This window comes from Eschrichtius robustus, chromosome 13 (genome assembly GCF_028021215.1).
Source record: "Eschrichtius robustus isolate mEscRob2 chromosome 13, mEscRob2.pri, whole genome shotgun sequence".
NCBI lineage: Eukaryota > Metazoa > Chordata > Mammalia > Artiodactyla > Eschrichtiidae > Eschrichtius > Eschrichtius robustus.
Window position 1 is genome coordinate 92,432,794 of NC_090836.1, and position 26,526 is coordinate 92,459,319.

At 39.2% G+C, this 26,526-nt stretch overlaps 1 protein-coding gene across 1 annotated transcript in view; it reads left to right on the top strand.

Annotated features, from left to right (window-relative positions):
• LOC137775856 (hibernation-associated plasma protein HP-20-like) overlaps positions 1-16,271 on the top strand; it is a 28,118-nt gene extending 11,847 nt beyond the window's left edge. Inside the window, exon 3 of the mRNA XM_068561975.1 lies at positions 15,799-16,271. Coding sequence (XP_068418076.1) covers positions 15,799-16,271 — 473 coding nt within the window. The remainder of the gene's footprint in view (positions 1-15,798) is intronic.
• The last annotated feature ends 10,255 nt before the right edge of the window (positions 16,272-26,526 follow it).

A 26,526-nucleotide genomic window follows, 5' to 3' on the forward strand; every position in this document is an offset into this window, starting at 1 on the left:
TTTCTGTTCCTGAGCATGGGTAGTCAGCTGGGAGTACATTCAACGGACAATAACTGAATCTCTAGTGAATTCAGAAGAGGCCAAAGACTCAGGGCCAAGGAACTCACTAAGTATGGTGCCTGAATTACCTTCTTGGACCATCTAGACAACATATCCTGTTCAGTTATCAGAAGAAGGGAGAGAAGAACTTATCCAAGCGCAGTGAACCACAGATTGCAATTTTAATTATAGAATTTATCTTCAAATATTTAACCTCCAGTTCCTTCTCATACTCAGCTCTTTTAAAGTTCCACCTCATTCCCGTCACTAAATAAACCTGAAGAACAACAGATTTCCTGAATGTAGAGGGGAAGAGTGTGAGGGGTCAGAAGACAGGGGAGAGGGGATTGTGGTGGGTAATAATGAGGAAGGTGTGATAAGACCCACTTCAGGATCGTTACGTTGGATAATTAGCAAGAGTTATTAACTTACCAGAAATCAGAACACTTATATCCATTTCTGAAAGAAAATGATGAAATAAATTTCTCAGAGTGAGAACGTTAAAACAGTAAAGTTTATCAAAGAAAACGTAGAGGAATTTATTTCTAATTTGAATTAGACAACTGTTTTAAGTAGGACACAAACCCACTAACTATAAAAGAAGATAAATGAGACTTTCATTTAAATGAAGATCTGTTCAAGATATACCATTAACAGAGTACATAGGTAATCCAGAGAATTAGAGAAGAAATTTAAAATTTATATGTATCTGATAAAACATGTAATAGTAAAACTTAAAGATTTCCTGCAATCAATGAGAAAAAGATAACCCAATTTAAAAATGGGCAAACAGCTCATTTTTAAACAGCTCATGTGGATACCCATGGCCAGGAAGCATAGTAAAAGGTGCTCAAGTAATTACTCTTCAGATAAATGCAAATTAAAACGACAATGATATATCACTTCACACTTACCAAAATGGCCAAGTTTTAAAATATTAATGCCAAATGATGGTGGCAATGTGAAACAACCTGAATTCTCATACATTGCTGGTAGCAGTACAGAATAGTATAACCCCTTTGGAAACTAATTTAGCAAGTACTACTGCAGCTGAATACATGCCCACCCTATGACTCAGTAATTTCACTCTTAGGTATATTATACACAAGAAAGATGAGTACATACAAGATGAGTGCCTGGGTCCACTATGAAAATACACAAATATGTACTTAATAACTTTATTTACAAATAAAAGAAAAAAAATAATGCAAATTTTAGGATAGTAGTTATTTGGATAAAGGGAATGCAGGAAGGGATTATAAGAGGCTTTTGGTGTATGGCAACACTACACTAATTTGCCTTGGGTGGTGAATACATGGCTATTCAGTTAGTTATTACTGTTACTGACTGATATTTTATGTGTAGTTAATTTAGGGTATTTTCACACTTAAAAAAGATAAATTGTTCTAAAAACTGCTATCTAAATGTGGGAACTCACTTCCTTCTTAAGCCTCAGCCTCTCCATCTGTTAATTTATCAGGATGGAGTGCAATATTCAAGGTGTCTTTCTATTCTTACACACTACTGTCCTGGAACCATTGGGAAGCTAGGCAACACGAAGATGGAAAATAGCCCCAATCGAGATATTATAAAAGATCCCTGATCATCAGTATAAATGGTCATTAATTAGCAGAATTGGATATCTAGACATGTGCCTCAGTACAGAAGCAAAGCCTTCTAACTTGCATGTATCATCTTGCAAGAGACTAGACTTGCAAATAATAAGGGAAATTGGTTAATAATGCATCTCACTCAAAACCTTGAAAAACAAACAAGTGAGACAAAACAGGGTATTTGAGGAATCACTTACCAGAAGAGCTTCCATTCTCAAGTTGTTTTCCTCGGGGAAGATGGAAGAACTCTCTGCATGTGAATTGTGTATAAGTGCTCTTGTTAATGGCAACGTCTATGCGAGATCCCCAGAAAACCCAGGCTGAGGAAGAACCTTTACGTATGAATAATTTACTGGCGGGTGCAATCTTAGGGCACCAATTGTGCATGAAATTGGAAGTTAGGCAAAAGAAGGAGAGCAAATAGTGGTACATTCCCATGCCCATCAAAGCTTTACAATAACCACAGCTGATGTTAGATTCCACAGGAGCACAAAGGGGCCTTGAAACTACTGCAGCTCAGAACCATCCTTTGGAGAGAGAGATGAGAAGAAACATATCTTCCTGGCTTCCCCCTATTTCCTCTTTTTCACTGATTAAGGTCTCTATGAGGGATGGGTAAGCTGAATAATGGCCCCGAAAGATAGCCACATCCTAATCACTGGACACATAACAATTTATCATACTAAAGTAAGCGAAAAAAGCTGTTCAAAATCTTGCTCTGAAGATTGCACAGGAAAACGTTCATGAAGGGTTTTGCAACTTTAAAGTTCCTGTAGAAGTTAACTATCATTGAGGGTGGTGTTGGTGCTTAGAAAAAAAATCTGGAAAATATGAAGACAGAATATATGATCTCTGCTATCTCACCTGCTGTATTCATAAAGGGCTCAAAATTTATGGCAAAATGATTCTTTTCTCTTTAAATATTTCTTGCCTTTTTATGGTTCCAATAATATATATTATTTATATATAAATATAAATAAGTGTGTAAATTATAGACTTTTCTCATAAAAGGGGGCAATTTTAAGTGTAAAAGGAACACTAGTCATAATTGCAATGCTGCAATATGAAATTGCATCAGCACAGTATTCATAAACTGGGACTGTTCCAAGCCATCTAAGACAAGTCTCCACCTTATGTATAATATAAGTGAATTGTGGCAGTACCAGGAGGCATGTTTGGCATATAAAATATTTGATAAATGTCACTTAATTTCTATTAATGTCTTCTATCTCATTCAGTAAGTTTTATTTACTGAATAAATGAAAGAATAAAGGACCTGAACATGTCAAGTAAGTGAAACCTATGAGTTTAGATGGGTATGAGTATGAGATCAATTTGTAGCAATAAAATTGGCAATAATAATGGCCAATATTCATTTTGTGCTAGTGGATGTGATAAATTCTAATTGTTTCATTCTTTCAAAATGTTATTGAGCCCCTTAATGTCTAATACTGGGCTATGGGATTTAAATGCAGGGCGAAATAAAAGTTGCAGTCTTTCTCTCATGGAAGTTGTAATTTAGAGGTGGAGAGTAACATTAATAATGTTTTAGGAGATATAAATTAAATTGTAATAACATAGGAGAGGAGCATGGTGCATTAAGAATGTAAGAAAGAGGGTTGTCCAACCAAGCCCAATCATCTCTGGCACAGAAAGGCATCCCCTAGGCCCTCTGAGAAGTCATAGATGGTGGTGGAGGTGGTAGAGATGGGAGTGGTGAGGTATGGGTGTCCCAGGCAGTGGGAGAGCATATCCAAAACCATGAAATAGGAGAGAGTACGGCAATGTGTGAAAGTAAAATGTATGTAGCTGAAGTCCAACCACCAAGGGGAGAAGAGGAGGGAAAAGTGGCCAGAAAACTTGAAAAATGGAAAACCGCTGAAGGCGTAAAGGCAAGTGTCAAGGTAATTATAGCTGCATATTTAAAGCTTCCCGTGACTGCCAGGTTGAGAAGTAGTTGGCAGAAGGTCTGGCTATGTGTTGCCCACGAGAATGGAGGATGTATTAGCAGGAGATGGTATTAGTTGTAAACGTGGGAAAAATGAAAAATTGATTTTATAGGAACCTTAGAAGGTAAAATTAATAGGTTTGGATCGGACAAGCATGGTGAGGGAGAAAGAGACTGTTGGCATGTCTGGGTTGAGGGTCTTGGTATTTGTTGGAAGTGGAGTAATGGAAAAAGATGAGATGGGAAAGAAGAGGGAGGTCATGCATTCAGCTCCCACCCATGGAAACTCATTGTTGAGCTTCATCTCATCATTGTTGGATAATTATATTTTTCCTCTAGAGCTGTCATGAGAGAAAGTTTATATTTATGTATTGTATATTACTTAGTTTAAGTCCTTCATGGGTAGAAACTGAGTTCCGCCAATTCCTATATGCCCAATAACAGAACACTGCTTAGTTCATTGTTGACTTTGAAGAGAGACAAAGCAGGAAAAAGGAAGGGTTGGAGGGAGAAAGTAATAACCCCAGGGGAAAGCAAGTCCACAATTAGTCAGGATTATATTTGACTTTGTATGGCAGAAATTTCACTACAGTGGCATAACTAAATGAGAAGTTATATGAGAAGTTTATCTGTCTCACATAATATGTCTAGAAGAAGGAAGTCCAGGGCTGGGTCACCTGCTTAAGGTAATTGTTAAGGAAGCTAATTTTCTCTATATTCATGCCCACCTTGCAAATGGGGGGATATAAGATACTTCTGGTGTATAACAAAATTTCTACTAATTGGCCTGAATGTTAGATACATAGATATTCATTTTATTACTGTTTACACTGTACTGATGTTTTATGTGCAGGTTTTTTTTTAATCAATTAATTTATTTATTTTTGGCTGCATTGGATCTTCGTTGCTGTGCACGGGCTTTCTCTAGTTGCGGCGAGGGGGTGCTACTCTTCATTTGCGGTACACGGACTTCTCATTGTGATGGCTTCTCTTGTTGCGGAGTACAGGCTCTAGGCGTGCGGCCTTCAGTAGTGTGGCGCACGGGATCAGTAGTTGTAGCTCGCGGGCTGCAGAGTGCAGGCTCAGTAGTTGTGGCGCATGGGCTTAGTTGCTCTGTGGCATGTGGGATCTTCCCGGACCAGGGCTCACACCCGTGTCCCCTGCATTGGTAGGCAGATTCTTAACCACTACGCCACCAGGGAAGCCCTATGTGCAGTTTTAATTTAGGATATGCTCTACTTTTTAAAAAGCATTGAGCTTTAGTTCTCATGATCACAGTATGGCTGCTGCAGCTTCTGCTATTATACCTGTAGACCAAGGAAGAAGAAAAAGGAAGGACAAAGGGCAAAAGCCAAGAGCCAAAGAGTAAATTCAGTTGATCCTTCACTTAAATAGACTTCTCAGAAGCCTTTCTCACTTACTTAGCATTGGCAAAGATTGTTTTTATGTTTCTTTGATTGGTGTCAAATTCACTTTTCTTAATTGGGCACTCAATTTTATGGACTTCCCCTCATTCTATGATGTTGTAGGAAATGTGTGAGAGGGGAAGTTATGCTCATTAATTTAGACTTACATGAGGAAGGGAGGAGTGCTATTAACACCAAGCCATCTTAATTTCCATAAAGCAAATACCCAAAGAACATAATTTGAGTCGTTCCTTTTTCAGATTCTGCTTCATTCAGCTTGGATTCCAGCCAGACCTTGTCCTCCTTCTCCAGATGCACAATGACAGTTCCCAAAGCATGTTTGTGACTGTCTTTGGCTTGGGCTTGCTTCCATCTGACCTGGATGCCGTTCCTCATGAGTCCTATCTTCACAGATCTCTGAAACAGCTCATTGTCAAAGGCAAAATTGTACACACCAGGGGTGGTGCAGCTGAACACTCCAGTGGTCAGATTAAAGTGGTCCTGCTGGTTGTACAGGGCTTCCTTGAAAACAACGGGCTAGAAGGGCTTTGGGAGAGGTTCACTAAGCGTCGCGAAAAAAGCAGATTTTGGTGGCAATGGGCACCTCTCAATAGCTCCAGGTGACCCTCTTTGTCCCATTTTTCCTGGATGACCTTGAGGACCTTTACACAAGATATACAGACAAAGGAAGGAGGTAATTCTGAACTCATGCATTTTATGATCAATGTACTTCTGTCTCCCTCCCTCCCATCCACCTTTTTTACTTATGATCTTAAAGATTCTCTTAAAGTTTCTCTCTCTAGTCTGTGGGAATAGCATCCAGTGCTTAACTTTTGTCATAGCTTTTACCACACTGAATTGTAACCCCTTCCTTAAGCACTTGTGTCCTTGACTATGCCTGTGCCTCATTAGAGTGCCCAGCTTGTAGTTAGCATTCAAAGTATATTTTCTGAATGCATAAGTGCATGAATTGTTTTTCTTAACTTATCCCAAAGGCAGAACCATATGTCTTCTTTATTATAAACTATAACTAAGGACCACTTTCTGTAGGAACTGATGCAGAAAAATCCAGAAATCATATTGTGCTATAGCTAAAAGAGCACAGATCAGTTGTACTGAAACCCACATAAGCATTACAGTCACCCGTGGAGCTCAAAAGGCTCACTGATGCCCTGCCTGCACTCTGCTTCTTCTAAATCTGAATCCCTGGATGTGGAGCTCAGGTTAATGATGTACACAGGTCAATGTTATGGAAATCATTGTCCTCAGGTATCCAAGTGGCAGAGCAAGTGTTCAGAGCTGAATGGCGATCTAATCCCCAGCCTGTTGGTATCTTTTCATGATACCACTTTGCCCCTGATTTTGTGGGAATCACCACTGCTTCAGTGTGAAATATGTGCTGCCACACTGCACAGAAATAACAATGGTATTAGTAAGAGTACATCTACTTAAGTGCTATTCAAGCTATTTTCTCAAGCTTGTTATCCTGACTGATAACCAAGCATATAAGCACCATTGATGTCTTTTTTAGAATACAAAGTTACCTTACTCTCCCAAATACATGACTGAACTTCAAAATTAAAGAACAAACTGAGTATTCATGCATGTTTTGTATGGTATGCTCTCTAAATTCACCAGGTTCAACCATTTTCTCTAATCTAGCAAATAAGATTTGTCTCTAAATGTTTTACAAGTGAGTTATTTTTCACATTGCATTTGCATGTTTGTGGGTGTGTGCATGTGTGCATGTGCATGTGTGTAGCTGAGTGATCTTTCTTACCATGTGAATCAAAACGTATCTCAATTTAGAACTTACTATGTTTTTCCAATTCTAGAGGAAGAGCTAACTAGTGGGAAAACACTGGGTCTCTAGCCAAGAGCTGGAGTACTGGTGTGTAAATTCCCACTGAGCTCCAGCCAAACATTAATTCTTCATTCAGGGAGCACTTCTTGTTGCATAGCTGACTATGTGTCACCTGTCCCATTGCCAATTTCTCTATGTATATTAGATTGAAATATTTACAGTGTCAGTACTTCCCTGATTTTGCCCCACAAAACAGCAATTTTGAATGGTTTAACCTACTGTAAATAGTAGTAGGCAGATGGAATCCCTTTCTTGGAGATCTTTTCAAAGTACAAACCAACTGCCTCAAACCCAGTTTGGTCCTCAGCAAGGTGGTGAGAGCACGGGGATGAATTTGTGCTACAGATACTTTTCCCCATAAGAATTCTCCCACATTTCTTTATACATACACTAAATGAACCTAATATATGTTTTTGTCCTTGCCCCATGGCATGCTGTGTATGAATAGCAACCAGAGTTATAGTTTTGGGTCTCCACTCCAGTGGTATATCAAATATCCTGAGAGCTTTCTAAACATATGGGTAATTTGCATCTATTCCCAAGTTTCTGATTCAGTAACTGTAAGATGAAGTTTTGACATTCTGATGCATAATCAGAGTTGAGAAACAACTCATAGGCCTTGAAAAGAAGAAATGTCTTGCTTCAGCAATCTTACCAGGCTCATTTAGGGGTTTAGCTGGGTCTGTGAACATTACAACCAAAGAGAGAAAGGAAAGAACAGTAAAAGCAAAAGAAAACAATCTGTCACCTTCTTAACCAGCTATTCCCAAAGGGCCTGGAGGGCTTGGGGGGCCTGGGGGTCCCCACGGTTCACAGGGTTCAGAATTTCCTTCGGTCTTGAGATCAGCTGGGGCTGATGTTATGAACAGGGCCCAAAGCCAGAAACCTAGAGCAGAAGAGTAACGGGAAAAGTTCACATAGACTGGAAAAGGACCCTGCTGCTCTTGAAGGATCATGTTCCCACCCCGTTAAAGGGCTGCAAACCCTCACAGTCCCAAGGAGTGTCCATTACTGTGGGCATCCACATCAGTGCTGGGACTAGGGTCAGAGATGGCTAAGAATGTTCCAAGGGCGTTATCCCATGTTATTGAACCCTCCCCAGATGGGGCACAGAAGAGACAAAAGGGACCTGCTGGTCTTTCCTATTGGAATCCAATGTTGCTTCTTCCAACTTATGCCTCTGCGGCCTAGAAATAGGCTCTGGCAGTCACATTCAATACCTGGTGTTAGTTGTGATGATTTGGTATCTGAAGTCCACTCACTTAAGCATTAACGTTGTGTCTATAGAGAAATTGCCTAGCTTCTTTTTCTCTCAGTTTTCCCACCTATACATTGGGGGATAATTACACCTATCGAAGAGGGTAGCATAGGGTTTGGGGATAATATAATAAAGTATCTAGCACAGTGAAGGCACAAGGCTGACTCCCAATATAAGATTGCCCTGATCTTTGCTCTTCTTTGAATATATCTAGGTTGTAGAAATTTTCCTTGATTGGCATCCTTTTATTCCCATTAACAAAGCAAAGCCTGGACATGGACTTAAATCTAAAAAAATAGGTCACCAATACATACAAATTCTAGAGGAAATTGTCCCCAGAGACTGAAAGCTCTGTCTGTCCTGATAAATCAACTATTGTAGCAGAGTGGTCCTAAATGTTACCTTACAAGTTTAATTTTTGTATCATCTTAATACTTGCTTTAAAAGACAACTAAGCCACCAATCATATCCTTGGTAATAAAATTGGCTCTAATTTCTGATCCCATTGATAACTTACAAAATGGTAAGTCAAGTAAATAAGTATGAAAGTAAGTCAATAAAATCGTTATCAGAATAATCTGAGAATTTTAAAAAATATTTATTTTATTATTTTTTATTTTTGGCTGCATCAGGTCTTAGTTGTGGCATGCAGGATTTTCGTTTTGGGGCGCGGGCTTCTCTCTAGCTGTGGCATGTGGGCTCCAGAGTGCGTGGGCTCTGTAGTTTGCGGCACGCAGGCTCTCTAGTTGTGGCGTGCATGCTTAGTTGCCCCGCGGCATGTGGGACCTTAGTTCCCCCACCAGGGATGGAACCCATGTCCCCTGCATTGGAAGGCGGATTCTTAACCACTGGACCACCAGGGAAGTCCCAAGAATTTGTTTCTCAAAGTCAGACAAGGTTTCACACATCCCAGATCTGACACTTCCCAACTGTGCAACCTTGGAGAAATTAACTAAACTCTTTTTCAGCCTCAACTATACAGTGGTGCTATGAATTCCAACTTAAGTCACAGAATTTCTTAGAAGTGAAAGAGTATGATGTAATAAATGTGCCTGCCGTGATGCATGGTACATCAAACAGTCCCCGTATATTAACTCCTGGCCCCTGGCCCCTACTCTCTATGTTCTAATGAAAACACTGTACATATTTGAGCATCTTTATGACTAGAAATTATTGATGGTTTCTCATATGAAAGCCTTGGGGCATCTTAAAATAATTTTAAGATGGTTATGAGAAAATCCCAAGTGTTCAGGCACTTGCATAGCCCTCATTTTAATTTTGTAATTTTCTAGACCCCTCTGTGAGTTTGGGAGAGTTTCAATATTACATTCCTCATTGGAGAGAAGAAAAAATTGAGGTCCAGAAAAATGGAAGTATTTGGACTCCTTTGAGACTGTTTTACAGGATGGAACTTGTTCTGGAATAGTCTTCCTTTTACTCTTAGGTGATTGTGCTTTCATTTCATTATGGCTGGGATCTCACATGACTGGAGATTAGTGGGGAACACGTTGTATGTTCAGAGTCTAAAGTATACCCCACACCCCCTGCCGCCAAATAAACATCCACAGACATATACCCACTCGCCACTCAAACAGAAAGTTCTCACACACACAAAATCATTCAGTACAGGTTGCCTAGTACAACAAAGAGTAAATTTAATAGGTTTTTGTGAGATGTTATAGCACTGTCCTCAGCACATATTGTAATAATACTTCAGCTGACTAGAAAATATAACCACCACTGGGAGGTATTATTAAAGAATCGGTTGACTTATTTCATGCAATGTTCCTATATGAAATCTTTGGGAATTATTTTTTCCTATCCATATTGCAAATCCCCAAAGGCAATGCATATTTCCCATTATGGACAATGTGAATTATATAAGGGACCTGTTTTCTGTTTTGTTTTGCCCCTAGGAAAGTCAGATTCATATTTCCAACTAAAATTTTAAAACTGGGTAGGTGCACACATCTGCACTTTAATTGACCATTTACTATGGTTTTGCTTTTTGTCTTTTGTCTATTCCTAATTTTTACCTGCTTATATTTTTCTACTTTGTCCTATTAATTTATGTAAGATGACTCAAATATGCTACGGTCTAATGTGAAAGCAGAGATAGAGGAGAGAGAGGGGATAGTGGATAGAGAGATGAAACATACACAATAGCTTTGGCTTTTAAATTGGATACAATGAACGAAATCAGTAGTAAACTTTAATATCTTACTATTATTAGTAAAACAGTAAGGGTGGTAAAGGAGAGCATGGACATAATATAGTAAGAAAATGTGTGGGAGGGAGAGATAGAAAAGAGACAAAAGATGAATTAAAGGATAAATAAACAAACAAACAAACAAACCCAAGAGGTAGCACAGAAACACTCAGCTGGATAGTTATAAAACATGAACGCCAGAATCAGAGGCAAATATAGAGGAAGGGAAAGAGTCTTGGCAGGTATTGATAGGTCTCATGCTGATGACTTAGACTCTGGGCATCAGAGTATTAAAGTTGAATATATATTTCAAAAGTACATATGTGGGATGTTTCACCACCTGCCATTCTGTCATAAGTCCTCTGTACTAATTTGCATAACTGAGAGTAATTAAATAATAATGACATCATTCACGGCCACTATTTGACTTCCATTCCTACCCACTTTCACCAGTAGTAAGGCAGAAATAAAATCTATTCCTTTGACAGAGTTATGAGAATATGGTCTCCCAGGGTAGATATATTTATATAATATTTTCCATGTGAAAGAAAGAGGGGTAATGGAAAGTAATATAAGAGGTTTAATTCATGATTGTAACTAAGAGTGGGTGCACTTACCAAGATTTCCCATGGAGAGAGTGCTTTTCCTTGGTCCAAGCATTCTGATATTATGGAAGGAAGCCTACTGAAAATCAGCTTCTCAGCTATCTTGTTTTTGTCTCACTTGGTTTGATTTTCAAGTTGAGATTAGATGATTTGCAGAATTGATTTCTCTAAATATTTGGTCTTCTGGTGTCTCCTGAGGCCAATGTCCTGGTTATATTTTTAACCAGAGAGAAGTTGCTGCAGTTGATATTCACAATGAGGCAATACCATCCATATACATCTGGCTGATTTTACTTGGACGGGTCAAGGTTCAGTCTCTGAACATGTGGTCTTTGTCACTGGTGATCCTTGTATGGTCCCTTTCTCAACTCATCAAGTGGGACCTCTTCACTACAAACATTCTAGTACTGTATCAACAAAATATCAGAGCCGAGTAGGAACAGAGGGAAACTGTCTCAACTTGATCAAAGACAACTTTATAAAACCTACAACTAGCAATATACTTATTGGTGAGAAACTGGATGCTAAAACAAGAAATGGAAATAAAAGGAATAGAGAATGAGAAGAAAGATATAAAATTGTCATTGTTAGCGGAAGACATGATTGTGTATGTATAACATTTTTAAAAAAAAGTTGTTTTCCCTTGTATCACCAATGAACGTTCAGAACTTGAAATAAAAAAAAAAACACAGTAGGATTTACAGTAGTACCAAAAAAATGAGATACTTAGGTTAAATCTGACAAAATATGTATAATATATATATGAGGAAAACTACAAAACTGCAATGAAAAAAATCAAAGAAGATAAATGGAGCAATATTCCACGTTCATGCATCGGTAGACCCAATATTGTTAAGATGTCAATTCATCCCAACTTGATCTATAATTCAACATAGTTCCAACCCAAATCTCAGTAACCTATCATATGGGTATCAACACACTGATCTAAAGTTTGTAATAGAAGGTGAAAGACATAGATAAACACAATACTGAAGAAGCAAAACAAAGCTGGAGGACTCAGGCTACCCAACTTCAAGGCTTATTATAAAGCTACAATAAACAAGACAGTGTGGCTGCATGTGGAGAGGCTTATGTGGTTTGTACCTCCCACTAGCACCAGAGGAAAGGAACATCTGGACTTTATTATCAGCTTTTCCAGATGTGAAACAGGAAGAGAAAAGGGAGGAATAAGGCTTAAAAACTATCAGCAAACATTGAAAAATGGAGTCAGACTCCCCCCCCCCTTTTTTTTGGCTCTACCTTGTGGTATGCAGCATCTTAGTTTCCCGACCAGGGATCGAACCCGTGCCCCATGCAGTGGAAGCACAGAGTCCTAACCACTGGACCACCAGGGAATTCCCTCAGACTTCCTTATTATGAATAAGTCATGTGGATAATATGTATCCTTGATAGGATGTGATGAAAATGACACTTTACCTTTGTAGTCTTCCTGCCCCGAATCCATAACACTCTCTAATCATGAGGAAAACATTAAACAAATCTCAGTTGAGGAACATTCTACAAAATACTTGATCAGTACTCTTGAAACCTGTCAATGTTGTCAAAAACAAGAGAAGTCTGAGAATCTACCACAGCCAAGAGGAACCTAAAGGAGACAGACAATTAGATGCAATGTGGTATATTGGATGGAGTCATGGAAAAGAAGAAGGACTCTAGGAAAAAGAAATAAGGAAATCTGAATAAAGTATGGGCTTTGGTTAATGTAATATAAAATAAAAACCAAACAAAATGAATTCACCACCTTTGGAGGATGAAAGGAAATCAATAAAACTGTCAAATAAAAGAAAAACAGTCAAGCATTTGTTGTGCCTTTCTTATATGAATTATACCCCTGGGTAGCCAAATACTAGATGAAGAGTTGAGTCTCATTATCAAATTATTCCAACTACCAAATGAAAAAGGTAATAGACAATCAAAAAGTAGACAAAGAGTTGACTGTCTTTATCAAGTTATTCCAACTAATACTTGAAAAAACATATTATAGAACATAGAATAACACTGTTTTGAAACAGCAATGAATTAATGGATCTGGGCACCTAGCATCAGTACCTACTAATATCACAAGAAGAAACATAATACCATCTATAGTGTTGTCAAAAGGATTGAACCTGAGTCTGGTTGAGCCTGTGGATTCGTCCACTAATGTGTAAGTGGTACACAGAGAACAGAGGAATATTGTGACCTGCATGATGAGTGGGTAATCAACAAAAGCCAGGTAAAAAATAGTCATTGTAGTCATGGTATTGTAATGGGGTTTAAAAAGATGATGTATGAGTAATAATAATAGCTAGACAGACATTGTTTTTTCCTATGTGGTGTTCACGTATTAACATTAACGACACTAACTTACGTATACTACACATTGGACTTCAAATAATGGTTGTTTTTGTCCCCAGTGATTAAGTTCTCATGGTTCCCAGTTCTTTGACCTACACAGATTTCTCATCCAGGAGCTTGCTTTCAGTGCCTCCTGATCTGAGATTAGATACAGCAAGAAAGTATTCAAAAAGCAGTCAAGGAGCAAGGAAAATCACACTCTTTGGTTTTACCTGTAGCAGCAGCTATTGCCATAAGAGATATCTCTGATAGAAAATCGCGGGTTGACCAGGTTTCTAACATCTTCCTAAGTCCAAACTCTGGAGCTAGTCAGGGTAGGTGACCTCAAATCCTGCTTGTGGTTGAACATTAATCTTATTGTGAACCCAGGTTGGATTGCATGAAAATATTTAAATATTGAAGAGGTGACTTCAAACCTTTAAGAAGTTCTTGCTGCAGTGGAGTGCTAACAGGGGCCCCTGCTTCAGATTTAACAGCTGGAGTAACACAGGGATCCTTCACATTGGGAGAAACCAGCCCAAGAAGAACTAAGTCTCTTTGTCTGAGAATCACTGGTAGGGACCTGATGCAAGCTGCAGGAAGGGATGGTCCAGTTGCCTGGTCCCTAGGAGAGGGTGGATTAGGAATAACTGGACTTAATAGGGCACTGAAACCTCCAATGTTGATCATGGAATTTTCTACATATTATTTCTAGGGGCCTCTGCTTTGGGGGACAGGAAAAATACATAAATAAAAGACAAACAGGGCTTCCCTGGTGGCGCAGTGGTTGAGAATCTGCCTGCTGATGCAGGGGACACGGGTTCGAGCCCTGGTCTGGGAGGATCCCACGTGCCGCGGAGCAGCTGGGCCCGTGAGCCACAATTACTGAGCCTGCGCGTCTGGAGCCTGTGCTCCGCAACAAGAGAGGCCGCGATAGTGAGAGGCCCGCGCACCGCGATGAAGAGTGGCCCCCACTTGCCGCAGCTAGAGAAAGCCCTCACACAGAAACGAAGACCCAACACAGCCAAAAATAAATAAATTAATTAATTTAAAAAAAAAAAAAAAGACCAACAGTCCAGGCTGCTTTTTGTTATTTGCTTAAATATAAGGCATGTTTACAAAAAGGATATAAGGGTAAATTTTTTTTTAATTTTTTTTATGTTATTATTTATTTATTATTTATTTTTGGCTGTGTCACTGGTTACTCGCGGGGTCCCTGGTGTGCTGCTTGTCTTCGCCGTGTAGGCTCAAAGTGGATGAGTCAGAGTCAATGTTCTCCAAGTGTTGTCCACAGACCAGCAGCGCCAGCATCACATGAGATATTCTTATAAAATCAAATTTCAGTCTCTACCCCAGATCTAGTCTATGAGAAACTCTGGAGGTGAGCAATCTGTGTTTTAATAAGGCCTCCATGTGAATCTGATACATGCCAAAGTTTAAGAACCACTCAGAATGGGGAGGCTTTATAAACTGCTGCTTGCAGCTGAGTAAGACTGAGTCAAAGGCTCCCCCATCCCCCAGAGAATCTCACATATTTTGAAAAATTTCTTATAGGGCCATTATTGTCATTGAATATCCATGGGCCCCTATCCTAGGATCAAATGTCTAAGGTTTAGTGATTCAGAGGTTTGTTTTTCCTGAAAATAAGAGACCCAGGCTCTTGGATTCAAGAATAGTGTCATGAAGTAAATTGCAGACCCATAAAGTAAGGGGAAAAGAAAAAGTACAGTAAAATGATTTGACACTGCCTCTTTATTATGACATTATCCTAAAATCTTATTAGGAGCATAGATTACAGTCCCAGACTTAGAGGCCAGCAGTTACAATCATAAGAGCAAACATAATATTTAATGCTAACTTTTTTCCAGAACAGACCAATGAGAGTATATATCATGACTTGCTTTTGTGGATGATGAAAAAAATGGACCCTTATAAATGTTAAGAAACTTGACCAGGGATGAGATATGACCTGCACTATTTCCTTTATAAGCCAAAGCTCACACTCTTAACCAAGGTAGCATCTTAATCCCCACAGGAAAGCTAATGTAAAATTGACATTCTGATTGATGCACAGCTTGCTCAGATAAAAGTGAAAGAAGTTCCCTGGGGGGCAGGGATGGGGTGGCTAGTGGATAACAAGCTCAAGTTTCCAAGCTCTGAATAAGGATCACCAAATACAGAACTGAAACAGTCCTGAAGTGGTCAGTACTGGCCTAAGTATAGCACAGCAGTCCTCGAGACTTCGCTCCAGGGAAGGTTCAGCATCTGGATCCAGGAATGCCAGACAAAAATAGAGCAAGTATTGCCTTCAACGGGACACTGTATTGAGGACTCTGATAGCACAGGGGGAGCTAGGACAGGAATTGAAACTCTAGATATTAGAGTCTAGACAGAACAACGTGCAGAGCAGTGCATCTCAAGTTCACTGTGTGAAATCACACCACCACCAGTGCATTCTGGAAGGATACATGCTCCTCTAAGGCATCAGTTTCTCATAGACTGTTCTGTGTTCCTCCTAGGACCTATTGGATTGAGAGGTGAGCCGGGAGTCCCAGGACCAGCAGGTCAAAATGTAAAATGCGCCTGCGGAGAAAGGTCAGCCTTCACAGTGAAGCTCAGTGGAAGGCTTCCTCCACCTTCCACGCCCGTCATCTTCACAGAGGTCCTGTACAATGCCCAGAGGGACTTAAAGGAGGCCATGGGAGTCTTTACCTGCAGGATTCCTGGAAATTACTATTTCGACACTGATGTAGAGCTTCGCCAGTGCAAGGTGAAGGTTTGGCTAATGACGAACCAAAGCCAAGTTTTGGAAAAGGATCTGATCGCCAAAAAAGAGTATGTTAATATCTCTGGCGCTGTAATTATGCTTCTGAAAAAGGGGGATAAGGTGTGGCTAGAAGCAGAAGTTGAAACTGAGGAACCAAAGCAAGCAGAAGTCACTATCTATTTCTCAGGTTTCCTGAATTCATCCCTGAAACTAAGCCTCATGTGAGTCTGCAGCCTGAAAAGGAATAAAGCCAGTTTCTAATTTCTGAAATCTTGGATTTCTTTCATTCCCCATTCTGAGAAAAATAATTGCATGGAAAAAAAAAGGCATTTCTGCTTTCGTTAAAACTGGGGCTTGAAAGATGTTATCAGAATCAGGAAATTAACTTGTTCAAACAACCCTATCCTCAAGACCAAGGCCATTCCTATTTACACCACCCCGACTAGAGTAGTTGCCGAAATATCGGCTTCCCTGTGCACCGATGCCGAACAGAAATACGGAGGCAGAGATTTTGGAGGAAAAGAGAGATGGCTTTATTTTTCTGCCAGGCAGAAGGGGGGACACAGCTGAAGAGGTGAAGGTTTATGTTTTTATTTGAGCGCGCTAACGCCTAACGTCTAAAGTCTGTTACCAACTGCTGGAGCCAAAATGCGAAGCGCTTCCTCTAAGGTTCCACCCCTACCTGGGAACCCTTACGGAAAATTTTAAATGACTGGTCGACCAATAGCTATGATCCAGTGACAAAGAAAAATGGCCTGAAAATGGGTCTCCTACAATTAGATCTTTATTGCCACAGGATGGGAAAAACGGACTGAGGTTCCCTTATGTTCAGGACTTTATGCCCCTTTTATTATAATCCTGCTCTAGGTGGCTCCATAATCAAAAGCCTGAGGAGTCAGAAAAAACAAAAGAAAAAGTCTCCTGACATTCTAAATGATCCTCTTCTAACTTCTCCCAACTCTCAGGGGAAGAGGGGAACGAAGCTTCCCCCACTCCTGCAAGTTCCCTCATGCCTTCAGATTCTCCTGATCAAACTAAGACCCCACCTCCCCAGAGGGACAATCCCTGCTGGGACAACATTTTATTAGCCAGTCTGCCCCTGTTATCAGAGCCAAGTTGAGCACTATCTGGTTTAAATTTTAGCTGTGAAACCATGACCACAGAAAGAGAAAGATGATTTTTGACAGTATGGCCACAATATTCTTTAGACTCTGGAGAAAACTGCTTAAAATAAAACTGTTCTTAAAATTGCAAAACCAATTCTTTTTGCATGTGCAATTAGAAAAAGCTAGCTTGTTAAAATACTTTTCTTCAAAATTCTGACCCTGAGAGAACAAAAATATGCCTAGGACAAAGCTTGAAGTTAACTCTTATCATGTCCTTGAGCTACAAACAATAGCCCGCTTTGCCTGAGACTTCAGCCTTGGGTTAATTAGTAGAACTTCAAGCCAAGAAAAAAAAAAAAATGGCAAAGAGACATTTTAAATCTCAAGTGGAAACTATGAAATCTCTGTCTGTCTGGATATATGTGTATGTCTCAGTATGTGTTTTTGTCTTTGGATAATGTTGCTGAGGTTAATTTGTAAATGAGCTCTATTTAATTGGCTTAAAAGAAAAGTAAGTGCTTACAAATCAAACAATTCTAAATACAAGAAAAATTAAATAAATTTCAGGTTCACGTGAACTGGGAAATATTCAATATTAAATTAATACCTGGTATTTTTTATTTTTTGTAAATTTATTTATTTATTTATTTATTTTGGCTGTGTTGGGTCTTCGTTGCTGCGCACGGGCTTTCTCTATTTGGGGTGAGCGGGGGCTACTCTTTGTTGCGGTGCTCGGGTTTCCCATTGCAGTGGCTTCTCTTGTTGTGGAGCACAGGCTCTAGGCACGCGGGCTCAGTAGTTGTGGCGCACTGGCTTAGTTGCTCTGCAGCATATGGGATCTTCCTGGACCAGGGCTCAAACCCGTTAAGGTGGATTCTTAGTCACTGTGCCACCACGGAAGTCCCTAATACCTGGTATTAATGTTTAAGTTTCTTGATCTAATTAATATAGACTTGTCTTTCGAGCCATCAACATTAAGTATAATACTTTCATTGTGCTAGGTTTAATATAAAATAAATAAGATCTTATATTTGTTACAAATTTGTCAGCAATGAAAATAACGATAAGAAGAAACTTTTAAGAAAAAAATTGCAAATGAGATAAGAGCTTTGGGTGAACTTTTTAGGAGTAATTATGTTTTAGGAATATTTACTTAAGAATGATCTCTCCAGATATTGGACAACTTGAAAATTTAGAGTTGTGCTAACTTAAGTTAAAGGATGGAAGTTTATTAAATAAGCCATTTCCAAATAAAATAAGATATTAAAACATTAATTGCTGAACACTGGCTTCCTTTTACAGAGAAACAAAAGGTTTAGAACTATTAAAAAATGTGTTTGGTGCCACACTGAGATATTTTCTATAAGAAAGCACATTCTTCAAAAATTATTATTTGGATGTATGTTTACCAATCTACAGAGTGCTGGTATAAAGGACAGTTCATGGTTGCTTAAGGAAAGTAGGATGTATGTTTTTAGTAAAGAAGGTATGAGGAATGGAATTGCAGTTTATTAAGGGAAAAGGCAGTAGGTCTAACTTACAGGTTGTTGTTTCTGAATGGGAAAATAAAGTGATGGATACAGAAAGTGATAAAAAAGTTTGTGGAAAGTGGACCCTGAGAAAGGAGTTTTATGCATGGTAAAAATTTTCTTAAGATGTTGAACTGCCTTGGATGACAGATTTTAAGCTTCTCTACCTTTTAAGTGATCAGTTCGATATTTGCCTTTAAAATCTATTTTTTTAATTAATTTTATTTATTTATTTATGTTTATTTTTGGCTGAGTTGGGTCTTCGTTGCTGTGCGCGGGCTTTCTCTAGTTGCGGTGAGCGAGGGCTACTCTTCGTTGCAGTGCATGGGCTTCTCATTCTCATGGCTTCTCTTGTTGAGGAGCACAGGCTCTAGGCGTGCGAGCTTCAGTAGTTGTGGCATGTGGGCTCAGTAGTTGTGGCTTGTGGGCTCTAGAGCTCAGGCGCCGTAGTTGTGGCGCATGGGCTTAGTTGCTCCGCAGCATGTGGGATCTTCCCAGGCCAGGGCTCGAACCCGTGTCCCTTGCATTGGCAGGCAGATTCTTAACTACTGCGCCACCAGGGAAGCCCCTTTTAAAATCTTTTATTGTTACTTTGGCTAAGTGAATAACTATTGTTTCACAGTGATGTATGATCTTATCTGACTGAGTGTTCTAAACCCTTTTGATTTTTTTTTTTAAATGTGAGCTCCCTGTCAACTCATTTTTTTTTTTTTGAAAGGAGAGCTGAGTTTTTAATAGTAATCTCTTTATTTATTTATTTATTTATTGGCTGTGTTGGGTCTTCGTTTCTGTGCGAGGGCTTTCTCTAGTTGCGGCAAGTGGGGGCCACTCTTCATCGCGGTGCGCGGGCATCTCACTATCACGGCCTCTCTTGTTGTGGAGCACAGGCTCCAGACGCGCGGGCTCAGTAGTTGTGGCTCATGGGCCCAGTTGCTCCGTGGCATGTGGGATCCTCCCAGACCAGCCGCGTCCCCTGCATTAGCAGGCAGACTCTCAACCACTGCGCCACCAGGGAAGCCCCACCTTTTGATTTTTTTGATAAAACTTCCCAAATCAAATTGTAATGAAGTTTCTTTGACCTCTAGCTAACTTTGGGGTGCTTCAAAGGGCCCCTGAAACATCCCAAAGAGAGATATTACATTAATTTGGTTCACTTGGTTATGTTAAAAGTACACGGGAAGTATTGTCAAATGTGTAATAAATCTTCTTAGGTTATATTGTATGGTAATTGTTACTAATATAAATATTCTAGAAATTATATGGAGTTTCAAAAAAATTCTAATATGTCCTGATAAAATGTTATCAATCATAATTCTAGTTATTATCTTAAGTGTCATATGTTACAACAGTAACCAAGTTACCTTGTTAATTACATTGTAATCAGATTTTAAACTTGCCTTAAGTCTTTTGTCATTATAGACACTTAAGGTTTCACTACGATGCCTTTGCAAAAATGCTTCCTCTTCAAGATTTATAAAAAGGACTTTTGGATAAATACAAGTTTCTGACTTTCAGACCATAATGCTAAACTGGATATAAAGAAGCTCTTCTCCTCAAGCTACTTATGGTTTACAGCAACTTGGTAATTTACACCTATGGGTAAAATTAAAACATTTATCTTTTCTATCTACTCCATCCAGAGATTGGAAACTCTTAGGTCCCCAGCACCTTTATCAGATAAATTAGGAAGGCTACCTCACTAACAGGTACAGAAATCTCAAGGTATTTTTGGGACCTTGAAAAGGGAGGAATTCACCTAGATCTGGTAAGTGAAATCTGTGACAAGCCCTTAGTGTGACTTTCCTGAGAGGTCTTTTAAAAGTTCAGTCTGAGACTCCTTATAAAAGTTTCAGCAAGCAAAAAGCCTATATGATCAATTACAGTTATATAAGTCATCAGGCCAAGTTTATTTAGACCAGTGTGAAATTTGGTTTTCTCTCTCTCTGTTAAGAGAACAAAGTTTTCTTGGAATGCTGCTTTAATAACAGACTATGTAAATTTCTTTGCCTTTAAGTGATTTACATTTGCTTTTAAAATCTTTTGTTACTTTGGTAAAGTAAATAAGTATTATTTCACAATGATCTATGGAGATTATGGCACATGTAGGTAAAGTTCATTCTGCTTCTACAAAAATTAACCCCTCAGTGTCAGACTTTTGCCATCCTGATGTCCTTAAAACATGACAACAGTCTACTCCTAAATCAGGGAATGTAAAATGGGTAAACATTAGCTGTCAATCAAACAGGGCTATGGAAAAATCCAAGACAGCTGCTTGGCTTTTTCTCACTCCATGACAAACCTCATTGTTTATTTGATGGGATAAAGCCTTCCCTGGCTGCAGGGTTAATGCCCTCACAATGAAGTAAAAAAATTATGTTTTACTGAATATTAAATTCTAGTTTTGTTAATTAAGGTCTGTGTTTACCAAGACTCACTTCCCAGATAGTTCCTTGCTGTTATGTTATATTGCTAAAAAGTTTAATTGAATTATTAAAGGACACTCTAAGTTTGTTTCTAAAGCTTATCTCAGGAATCTATCTTTGGATGAAGATCAGATGGCCCACGACCTACAACCAGGGGATTATACATACTAGAAAAGACATAATTTAAAGGACTATCTCCAAACTGGATGGAAGGACCCTTATCAGGTACTCTTAACTAGCTCATACACAGTAAAACTAAAGAGAATTGGATTAATTTCCACTCACAAAGGGCCCCTGCACTGGACTGGCCTATAGAGAGGATGGGTGACCTCAAAATCACCTTAAAACAATGCTCAAACAGAGGAGAAGCTACACTCACACCAGGATGAGAAAAAGACAACATCAGAAGTAGACAGCTTACCCAAGATTCTGGACCTGACTCATATGCTCATTTATAATGTTTTCTCGACTTCTTGGACCTTTGCATATGAATCAAATGTTTTTCTATCATAGGCATGATCCTATGCTAGTTTTAAAAATCCGTCCAATTGTTGGGTTTGTGGCCAATTACCTATGTCTAGTACTTCTGGGTTACTTGAGTGGATTTATCCACTCCAAGGCTCTAATTGGTTGACTCTTAGGAAGTTTATCTTAAAAGGAAAATTATAGTCATGTTCAGGCCACTACTGATATTACTAGATGAGATCCCCTCACCCGACCAATTAACAATACCTGCTCTGACCCTGACCATAAATATGAATTTTCCTCTATTGCTCAAAGTTCAATCAGAGCAATAAGCAAAATTTCAGCCAGGGAATAAAGCCTCCCACAATTATGGGATGGATTTATGTAATTAACAACAGGCTATGGTAATTTAAGTTTAAAGGGTCCTCTATGCTGGGAACAATTAAATCATACTAAGGATAATCAGTCTAGTAACACTAGGAAACTGGGCTGAGTACCTTATGGACAATGCCAATTATAATTTCCCTGAAGAATAGGGATTGGTACAGAAGAGACTAAGTCAGACAACCTGGGATATACTGGGCTGTACCTAATGGAAGTTCTTGGCTTAATTCTTACTTATGACTTTATTAATACTGCCAGCTATGTTATTTGTATTCTGCCTATTTCAAAAAATTATTGTTTCTTATGCTACCAAGTGTGTGACTGAGCCTCTTATAAAATGATGATGTATAGTTTCATGTGAGATCAATGACTGCAGTAGTCTAACTCTAGATATGAGAAGAAGCAACAAGAGGGAATATTGTCCTGGACCATAAGAGACTAGGAAGACTGGTGGTCCAGAGACTTTTGGATACTAGTAAAGACCTAGTCCAGTAATAGCACATGGAGTGGCCTATCAGCAAAATCTTCACCAGACCTGGGAATGAGCATTCCTAGCACCATGGGACAAAATGGTCATGAAATGCCCCAAACCATGGTTGAAATTATGACCATAAAGGGGCCCTGCTGACTGAAAACTGACACTTGCCATCTACTTCTACAAGGATTAAATCATGAGGTGCTGTAGCTGGTGACCTTCAACACCCCCTACAAGGAGTTCAGGGTGGAGATCTGAAATGAGGCCCTCTGTGCTCTGGGAAAAACTGACAGGACAGGCCTTCAGAGAGTTAAATACTTTGAGGAGAAGATTTTATGAGCCCCAATTCTTGCATCTTCTCATACCTAGAGAAACACTGACTTCATTAACGGTGACACTATGGTGTGATTTTAGGCAAGTCCTTTTATTGCTAAGAACTTGAGTTTTCTGAGCTGTGTTAGATTTGGGATGTCACCAGCCATTCTCAAAACAATGTCTGCTGGCAGCTGGTAAGTGCAACCTTACTTCTTAAAGGTCTCCTCTTGTAACTATTATACTTTTAGACGATAAAATTGCTTTAGATCATTTGTTAACAAAAAGAGAAGACACATACGTAGTGACCAGTAGCTCCTGTTATTTATATGTTAATACCACATCAAAGGTTAACACCTACTTTGATGAAACTAGATAACCGGCTACCTGGCAACAAGTCTCCCCAAAGTGCCAGGCCTAGACTGGGTTTCAGGCTTATTCTCCTAAAAAGAAATGAGATCTATTTTGTCTATTAATGTTTAGGTTGTCACTCCTCCAAATACTTCGAACAGGGTCTGTTACACCTACATCAATCACACTGGGCTAATAGAAGAGGACATAAAATTATATATATGAACACACCAAATGGCTCCATTCCTTTAGACAGGGTAACCCAAGCACTGACTCTATCTAGATCAGGATCAAAATTACTACCAAACGTAACAGGGCTCTTAATCCTGCCCACAGCTACAATAATTCTTTTACTAATCTTTGGCCTCTGTTTTTTTAAGCTACTTGTTAAATTCTGTCTCTTCCAGATTACAATAGGTTCACATCAAGATAATGGTGATGCAGAGATTCCAGCTATTTCTCAGAACAGATCCTGCCAAAACAACAACAGAAGTCACCCTGGGGCCCTTAATAAGACAGGGCAAGAGCTCTGTGACCCCAACTAGGTAGGGTCTACGAGCCCCATGCCAGTCTGAAGAAGCTACAGAAGACAGACCATCGTCCGTCATCCTCCCAATAAAGATTTCTTGGGGTTCACGTCTCTTAGGGGGGATTTGAAATAGGAGATAGATGGGCCCCTGGGCCAGACAGCTGATGTTTGTCAAGTGGAGGAAAACTGAAGTTTTGTCCTCAACCAGACAAGAACGACGCCCGTTTCCCTTCCTCCATTGATATGGAGGGAATGAACTAGCAGTGGGGAATTTGTTGCAGCAAAAATAGAAATGTAGTTTTCCCTCTCCTGAGAACAAGGAAAATAAAGGGAACAGTGAACAGGCTAGAGAAGAAACATAACCTGGCCTGAAAGAGTTAATCACTCCTAGTTGTTTTTTTCTTTTTTTTAAACTGTTACTAATCTGTAGTGTCTGTAACTAGATTTGTACATCACAAAGCTAACCTATTACTCTTTAGCACTATGTGAATTACATCCTGCGCTCCCTTGTAGCAAGCAAATCACCCCTTGTAGCATTTGCATTTCAGAAAAAAGGGTCGGAGGCCGATAACCCAGAGACAAACGGACCCAATTACCAGGCTGCCTGACTGCCAGCTGTGACTGTTTTGAAATAATGCAAGAAGAATGCAAGACCTTCACTACTTCGATCCTTATCATATACCCCAGACTGCAAGCCCCATGTATAAAGTCTTCTCTGATTCCCGAAGGAAGGGGGGACACAGTTCTTGAGGCGCTAGCCTGCTGTGTCTTCCCTTCTGCCTGGCAGAAAAACAAAGCCTTCTCTCTCTTCCTCCAAAATCTCTATCTCCGTATTTCTGTTCAGCATCGGTGCACAGGGAAGCCGATATTTCGGCAACAGAGTTCATTGGACCTCAATTCATCCATTTCGGGAAAATGTGATCAATGTACTCTCTCCACTTGCCCTAGTCACATCCTATCTTTTCTCAGAGTTTTTATGTGCCTGAAGATCTTATTCTCTGTACATTCTTCCATGTAAATAATTTTCTGTTACTCACCCCATAGGCTCTGTCAAGCTTATTTGCACTGCTGAAGGGGACTGAGGCAAAACTGGAATTTTCCCTTTCCAATAATAAAGGGTAAGTGATTGTGATCATTCCTGTTCTTGAAACATGAGAATGATTTAAAATATTGTATAGAAAAAGTGACAATAGCTGCTATAACAGATCCACTTATAAATCTCAGTAGCTGAACACTGCTCACAAAAATTCTGCAAGGGTATTTCTGAAAAAAGGGTGAATCTCTTCCAAGTGGTAAGAGAACCAAGGTCCTTCCTTCTTGTGGATGGGCATCTTCTTCCGCATTGCTTCTAGGTTCTCCACGTTCAAAGTAGCAGAGGAGAAAAGAAGATGGATGGGAGAAATCCATGGACAAGTCTTTCAAGTGGCTCCCATTCTGAGGGCCAATACTGTGTGGGTTGGAAGCCAGTTGTATTGTCCCTACTAACTGCAAGGTGAAGAGAGTTTACATATGAAACCAAGATAAAGGAGAAGCAGTTTGGGTGAACAGCTAGCCAGTCTCTGATATAGAGATAGAGATAGAGATATACATCTATCTATATGTATACATATATTCTATTCACCTTAATAGCATTTCAAAGCTAACACTATGTTAAGAAAGAGACAAGGCTGAGTTTAGAGGGAAAACCTGATCCCAGAGAAGTAAAAGGAAATTAAGACACAGAAGCTGCTTTTTCCCCACAGAAGGCATTTTCCAATATGTTCATACATGAGCAGCCATTTAGTCACTTTATGGGACAATGAGTACAGAAGTAATGACCCAGGAACTCTCCAAGTTGGGGAGTCTCATGAAAAACCCTCCAGTGACTAAGCTCTCCAAGGATTAGACCAAGATAAGAAAGAAACAGAACTAAATCTTCGAACTTTTTCCAACTAGAAGGCATTAGAGGGAATGTGTAAAGGGAATATTGCCTTGGTTTCAAGTGAAGCAAATGCAAATGGAAATACAATGTAACTGCTATTTAAATAGTTGTAAATACAATGTAAATACAGTTGACCCTTGAATAACACCAGTTTGAACTGTGAGGTACACTTACATGCGGATTTTTTTCAATAGTAAATACTGCAGTATTACAGGACCCACAGTTGGTTGAATCCATGGATGTGGAACCATGGATATGGAGGAACTGTGTAAAAGGAGGGCTAACTATAAGTTATACTTGGATGTTTTACTACGCAGAGGGCAGGCGCCCCAACACCTGCACTGTTCAAGCATCAACTGCAGTTGTTAGCTTGTGGCAAATTCAAGTTTTGCTTTCTGGAACTTTCTGGATTTTTAAAAAACATTTTTGATCCATGGATGTGGAACCCACAGATTAGGAGGGCTGACTATATGTCAATTACATCTCAACTGGCAAAAAAAAAAAAGAGAGAGAAATGCCACCTACTCATCTAAAATCCCCACCAACTATCATCCCTACTTCTAATAGCAGAGGTTGTTTTTTTCTATTAAAAAAATACCTTATATAAAAAGTATTCATGCGGTACATACTCTTTTGTGTCTGTTTCTTTTCTCTCAACATTATTTTCTTTTATGTTGCTTTACTTAATTTATTCCCAAAGCTATATAGCATTCCATTGTGTGAATACACCTCAATACTTCAATTTATGAATTTAACATATGGTTAATGGACTTTTTGTTTACTACATTTGGGGTTGGTTATGAACAATAATGATATAAAAGCATTTCCGTATGTTTCTTTTGGTGAATATATGTGAATTTTGGGGGGTATTTAATTTGAAATTAAATTGCTGTATTCTAAGGCATGTACATGAACAATTTTATTAGATACTATCAAAGACTTTTAGGATTGGTTGTATAAATATGAATTTCCACCATCAATGTAT